This window comes from Protobothrops mucrosquamatus, unplaced genomic scaffold (genome assembly GCF_001527695.2).
Source record: "Protobothrops mucrosquamatus isolate PMUCROS unplaced genomic scaffold, P.Mucros_1.0 scaffold1001, whole genome shotgun sequence".
Taxonomy (NCBI): Eukaryota; Metazoa; Chordata; class Lepidosauria; order Squamata; family Viperidae; genus Protobothrops; species Protobothrops mucrosquamatus.
In genome coordinates this window covers 595-7,321 of record NW_015387238.1, presented here as the reverse complement: position 1 = coordinate 7,321, position 6,727 = coordinate 595, and the positions used below count along the sequence as shown (strand labels likewise).

At 46.7% G+C, this 6,727-nt stretch overlaps 1 protein-coding gene across 1 annotated transcript in view; it reads left to right on the top strand.

Annotated features, from left to right (window-relative positions):
• Positions 1-5,562, top strand: part of LOC107290906 (pyruvate carboxylase, mitochondrial-like) — a gene marked incomplete at its 3' end in the record, with an annotated part of 23,035 nt that extends 17,473 nt beyond the window's left edge. The window contains exons 8-9 of the mRNA XM_015819846.1: positions 218-336; positions 5,400-5,562. Of these exons, the coding sequence (XP_015675332.1) occupies positions 218-336; positions 5,400-5,562 (282 nt within the window). The remainder of the gene's footprint in view (positions 1-217; positions 337-5,399) is intronic.
• Between the last annotated feature and the right edge of the window lie 1,165 nt (positions 5,563-6,727).

The window sequence follows — 6,727 nt, the reverse complement described above, 5'->3', positions numbered from 1 at the left end:
TCCCTATCTGCTTTTCTCCTCCTTTCCTCCCTATCTGCTAGAAAAAGAGGAAAATTCCATTGTGTGGAACTCATCTCATACTGGATCACAGATTTCTGTCAGAATTTTTTCCTCTTAGTATAAAAATTCTCTTGCTTTGAACGTGGAGTGTGGCCGTATTCATATATGACGTTTCTGTACGTGCTACTGAATTCCACCCACTGCGTTCTTTTTGTAGGTTGGATATGAAAATGCTGGCACAGTGGAGTTCTTGTTGGACAGACATGGCAAACATTACTTCATTGAGGTCAATTCCCGGCTTCAAGTTGAGCACACGGTGACAGAAGAGATCACAGAGTAAGTGGCTCTCCCTCCCTGGTGTTTAAGATTCTGAGGTGCTTCCTGGTGATCTGGAGCGGCCTGGCTGCTCCTCCAGAGGACTCAAAGGAGTCAGGCCCAGCCGTAGGAGGTGAATACAATAATTGCAGATTGTGGGCAGCAAGAGGAGTGCGGGGCAACCTCCCTCACTCCGGGGAGTGAGCTCATTAAGAAAGCAAATTGGGGGGGGGTGTGTCAAGAAGAGTTGCCAGGGAACTGAACGGGAAGAGGAGAGGAGAGACCAGAAAAATGATGGTTCTGAAGGATGGTCAGCTGGACTCTGCAGGGAACCGAGATGGTCTCCTAAATCAGGGTTCTCCAAACTTGGCAACTTTAAGGTGAACTTCAACTCCCAGAATTCCTCAGCCAGCATGGGATTCATAGAGTTGCCAGGTTTGGAGACCCCTGTCCTAAATGACTTCAGATGTGTCTAAAGGCAAAGGCTTCCCCTGTCCGGTCGTGTCTGGCTCTCGGGGCCAGGGCTTATCTCCGTGGCTTAGCTGAGAGAGCCAACATTGCCTGAAGACGCTTCTGCGGTCATGTGGCCAGCACTCTTAATTGACCCCAACAAAGTTTTCCCCCTAAGTCAAGAGGAAATGCTTGGCTATCAGGAGCGCCTGAGAAAGGAACAAGAAGAAAACATTTTTCTCCTGCTGGTACTTTAAGAAGGAAAAGTGAAGATGACAACGGAGAAGCATTTGCAGACATGCCCTACAGTGTTTACGGCATCTTCTCACCTGAGAAAGATGATCAGGGGACTGGAGGCTAAAGCATATAAGGAACGGTTGCTGGAATTGGGTATGTCTAGTTTAACGAAGAGAAGGACGAGGGGGGACATGATAGCAGTGTTCCAATATCTCAGGGGCTGCCACAAAGAAGAGGGAGTCAAGCTATTTTCCAAAGCACCTGAAGGCAGGACAAGAAGCAACGGATGGAAACTAATCAAGGAGAGAAGCAACCTAGAACTAAGGAGAAACTTCCTGACAGTTAGAACAATTNATCATCATCATCATCATCATCATCAAACAGTTAGTACAAAAGAACCCCAAGATGGTACTTTAAAAAGTAGAAAAGCATAATGTTGTTCCTTCAGGTGGGAACGTGAGCACAAATTTAACAAATTAATTATTGAAAGGCTACTTTCCATTAATGCCCTTGTATTAAAGTAGAAATGTACATCCTCCCTTTAATGCATGAGCCACTGTTTTTGGATAGGCCCAGGTTTTCCACAGAGATCAGGTGAATTTTGCTGTGCTTGCACTGGAATTAATAGGCAACAAAGAAGTTAACGTGTTGGGGAGACATCTTATGCAGGATTTCTGTTTGTGGAAAATAAGATTTGTTTTAGGAAACCTCCTTGCCAAGAAAGAAACAAGCAGACAGACATTTCTGCAGAAGCTGGGGTTTGTGTTCCTGCATTGAGTAGGAGTTCTGAGTGGAGCAAGATTTGGACTAAAATACAAAACACGATTCACTAAGTCCCATGTTGAAAATTTAGCTCTCAAATCAAAATTTAACCAAAACTAATAGCAATAGCAATAGCACTTGAACTTATATACCGCTTCACAGTGCTTTTACAGCCTCTCTAAGCAGTTTACAGAGTCAGCCTATTGCCCCCAACAATCTGGGCCCTCATTTTACCGACCTCGGAAGGATGGAAGGCTTGAGGCCGGTGAGACTTGATCTGCCGAACTGCTGGCAGCCGGCAGTCAGCAGAAGTAGCCTGCACTACTGCATTCTAACCATTGCACCACCACGGCTCCTAATGTATAAAAAATGTGCATGCTTTTGAAGAAAAGCCCCATAACATTTGGAATTTACACAAGTAATCACAGTCCGATACAAAGAGGTCTAATTCACAAAATTAGAACATAAAACCATAGAGTTGGAAGGGACTGTGGAGGTCTTCTAGTCCAAGGCAAGAGACCTTACACTATTCTAGACAATTTCTCTGTTGATGCAGCCTAGGACTGCATTAACTCTTTTGGCAGCTGCAGCACCCTGCTGGCTCCTACTTAAGTGGTGATCTACCAGGGCTCCTAGTTACTCCTGTTGAGCCAGGTACTGCCTACTCTGTACCTGTGCTTTTGGTTTTTCCTGCCTGAGTGCAGGACCTGCCTTTTCTCACCACTGAGCTGCATATAGTTGGCTAGGGTCCGATGATCAAATCTGACAAGACCCTTCTAAATCTTGAGTCTTTCTTCCAAAGTTCTTCCCAGCTTGGTGTTAGTCTGCAATTTTGCTGCGTTCCCTTTCTGCCCCCCTCATCTAGTTCACTGAAGATCCCCATTGACTTCAGAACAAAGATTATGTGAGATCTTTGGATATTGCAGGCATTAATTGATAGGTGATTGGGTTTTTTTTTTCAAACTGGAATTGAGATTTTGTACCAGTATTCAGGAATCACAAAAGTGCTAATAAGTGAACTCAAAAATTGTTCTGAAAATTCAGACTGTAAAATCCAAATTTAGAAACAGGGACGGTCCAGGATTATCTCGTTTTTGAAAGGAAATGGGCCAAATATCCGTCTTGATTCATTAATGTCATCCTGCCAAATGGTTAAATTGGGGTTCTTTTCCCTTAGCTTTTCTTCCTAGCAGCTCTGTGTTGTGCTTAACTGGGTTTCTTTGAGTGGATTCTGGCCAGGGCTGTCTGGCAAAGGAGGGCAGTGCCAGCCCCAGTTTCTGGGAAGTGGCCATTTGAGAAAGGGGCTTCTCTTGTGATGAGGGATCCCTTCCCCTTAGAGCAGGGGTGTCAAACTGCCAGCCCGCAGGCCGGACACATCACAAGGAAACCACGCCCAACCCATTGCCGGCAATGGGGAAAAAATTCGGATATGTCACGCGACGTCATGTGACATCACGAGTTTGATATGTCTGCCTTAGAGGGACCCAAAGCCCAAGAAGCAGCCAAGGCTTTTACAGCCCCACAAAAATATGAAGCCATTTTTTAAAAATCAATCTGCAGATAGATGCTTTTATATGTGAAACCAGGAGGAAGATCTGTTACATCAACCTTTAGTTAGAAATAGCTGTGCACAGTGCCTCTCTGTGAAGGCAAGGCCCCCTTTGCCTGTAGGGCAGGTGGGGGGGGGAGCATGGTTGTTTCCAGGCTGAGGCCACTTGGAGAAGGTGCATTGGGGGACTGAGCAGAGAAGGGTGCCCAGGAGCCAGGACCTCTGTGCCCAGCTTCCCGCTGACCCAGCCTGGGGGTGATTTGCAAGATGCTAACTCTGCCCCTCTGGGATCAGCCCTTCCAGAGCCAGATCTCCTAATTTGCAGAAGAGAAGGGAGGTCAAAGGATTGTCCTGTGCATCAAAGAGTCAGGCAGATGATGGAGCAAGAACCCCTGGGTGGACAGTGGAGGTCTTGGGTGAAGAATGTTCTGGTGGTCATCTCCTGCTAGAAGTAGTGGATCTCTCAGGAATGAATGGGTTTGATAGGCCATTGAATCCTTCTGCTTCACCTTCCAGGAAGAAAAAGGGAGTCTGTGCTCTGCAGAAATGATCTCTTCCCTGTCCAAAACCAGAAGCTAGGATCCATCTGCACAAAGATCAGAATCTGAATGGTGCCAGCCAGGAGACTGCTTGTTTTAAAGGCTCAAGCAGCCTCGGTCCCCAGCCTTGTACCAGAATTCTCCCAGCTCATTTGTGTGTGCCTGTTTATTTATTTATTTTCTTCTAGAAAAAGGTTCCTCATGTTGATCCATCCATCCACCCACCAGTCACAAGACATCTCCCTCTTTATATAAATTGAAAGAGGGACATATAGCTAAAATAGATTACCAGCAAATAGCCCGAATCTGCAAGGATGAAGTTAGGAAAGCTAAGCCTCAGAATGAACTAAGACTTGAAACAAATGCCAAAAATAATTTTAAATAGTTTCTTTCAGAAACAAGAAAAAAATCAAGGAAACAATTGGTCCCCATGTGGGGAAGATGGCAAGGGGGTGATGGGTAGCAGTAGAAAGTGGAATGGCTTAATTCATTCTTTGTATCTGTCTTCACACAAAAGGAAAAGGCAGCCCAACCTATCAAAAGCAGCACCGTGGGAGACAGAATAGGAATACAAGTCAAAATAGGCAAGAGATGAGTTCAGATCACCGGGACCAGAAGGATTACATCCCAGGATTCTGAAGGAGTTGGCAGACGTGAAGTTGAAACCACTGAACAAAATCTTTCAAAACTCCTGGAACATACCAGAGACTGGAAAAGAGTTGATGTGGTTCCAATCTACAAAAAGGAAAACTATTGGATCCAGGAAATTTACAGATCAGTCAGCCTGACATCAATACCTGGGAAGATCCTGGAAAAGATAATCAAGCAGCGCACTTGTGAAACGAACAAGACAATGATTAGAAACCAGCACACATCAGACAAACCTTATTGCTTTCTTTGACAAAGTGGCTAAATTAGTGGATAAGGGAAATGGTAAGTGCTGTGCTGCGCCATTTTGGCTCATTCCCTCCACCGCTACACTTGGCTAGGCTGGGCAGGGTCGCGTGCCACCTGCCAGGTGCAAATGTACCACCAGTGGTACACGTACCACCGATTGAAAAGCCTTGCTCCAAAGCCCCCGAGGGCAGGGCAGGAAGTAACGGGTGGAAGATCAGTAAAGAGAGATCCAACCTAGAACTAAGGAGAAATTTCCTGACAGTGAGAACAATTTCTTGTTGTTGGACTTTCCTCCATCACTGTGGGTGCTCCATCACTGGAGGTTTTCAAGAAGAGACTGGACAGCCATTTGTCTGCAATGGTATAGGATCTCCTGCTTGAGTAGTGGGTTGGACTAGAAGACCTCTAGGGTCCCTCCCAACCCTATTATCTGTGTTCGATGGTCATCTTCAGATGCATAGTTTTGCCTCACTGGGGAAGGCTAAAGTTCTCCTAAAGCCAAGCTTGTTGAGCTCCCTGTGCTATGCCCATACCTCTTTGCTTCTGAGATGGTGTCCTGTGTTCTCCAGCCAGCCATCTGGGTCTGGCACCACTGTGGCTCTCTCTGCAGCCATAGCTTGGTCTCAGCTGCTCTCTCCTATGCTTTGCAGTGTGGATCTTGTCCATGCCCAAATCCACATCGCCGAGGGGAAGAGTCTGCCAGAGCTGGGCCTGAAGCAGGAGAATGTGAGCCTCAACGGCTGCGCCATCCAGTGCCGCGTGACGACCGAGGATCCCGCCCGTGGGTTCCAGCCCGACACAGGCCGGATTGAGGTAGGGGGCTGCAGTATGGCTCTCCTGGAGTTTTGTGTCTCCAAAGTCTGTGGCTTGGAGAAGATAACAGGGTGGACAAGAAGGGCCCCAGGCATCGTAAAGAGGTCTCCATAACTCGTTCAGATAAGTATTTCTGCCTTTCATTTGATTGAGCTGCAATTTTAACATTTAATAAAAATGCAGACTTGAATCTGGTCAAGCATAAAATCTACCCCTCATACAAGGATAGGAAGAATAATATAAATGTGCTCAAGATGGTACACGCTGTAACCTTTCCGATATCATTAGCAAATCAAAGATCGGCATAAAGTAGCAGCCAAAGTCCCAGTATGGCTGCCCTGCCCTAGAGAATGCCCACTCCTGCCCAGGTCCCGGGTCTTCCTCTGCAACGAGGGACTCTGCCAGTCTGGCTCAGCCCAGAGCCACCTGGGCAGCCACTACCCGTCCTGTCTGCCAACTTTTAAACTGCAGCATCGGAAGAGTGCGACTGCTCTACTAGGGTTTTATTTTTGAGATGTTCCCAAACCCCCACCCCCACCACTTCCTTTTACTGCAGACTATCAGAAAATTCTAAATAAAATTAATTTCTTCCTGCACAGCTTGAAGGAAGGAATGAAAGAGACTGAGGATTCACATTTGTACAGAGCAGTAAAAACATTAGATTTACAGAACACAGAAAAATAAATCAAGCATCTTCCGAAGTTGCTGACCAAATTTGTACCTGCACAATTTTCTGAAGCAAACGTTGGTTTATGTGCTCTCTCCTTCAAATTTCTGGAATATATAAATTTTAATCAGAGACTGTTTGGGGGGAATGGCAAACGTCCTCCTTTCTCAGCCTCTGCCCACAGCTGTCTCTCCAGCCATCTCCTCCTCGTGTGTTAAAAGATTGCTGTGGGCTTCTGCATCTCGGGCAGACCCTCTGATTGGAGAGGGGCGCCATTAAACAGGGTCCCGGAGGGCATGCAAGCAGCTCTCGGCGGTTGTGGGCAGGGTTGTTTCCGCCCTCCCAAGAGTTGCTCTGGTGCTCCTCCCAATTGTGTTGGGTCATTTCTGTATTTCTAGCTTTTTGCGACCTCTTGGCCCAGCAGGATCACACGGGGAGGGCTTGTGATGGCCGCTTTGGGTGCTCCTCTGCCAGGGGTCGCCAGGGCCTCATCTCTGA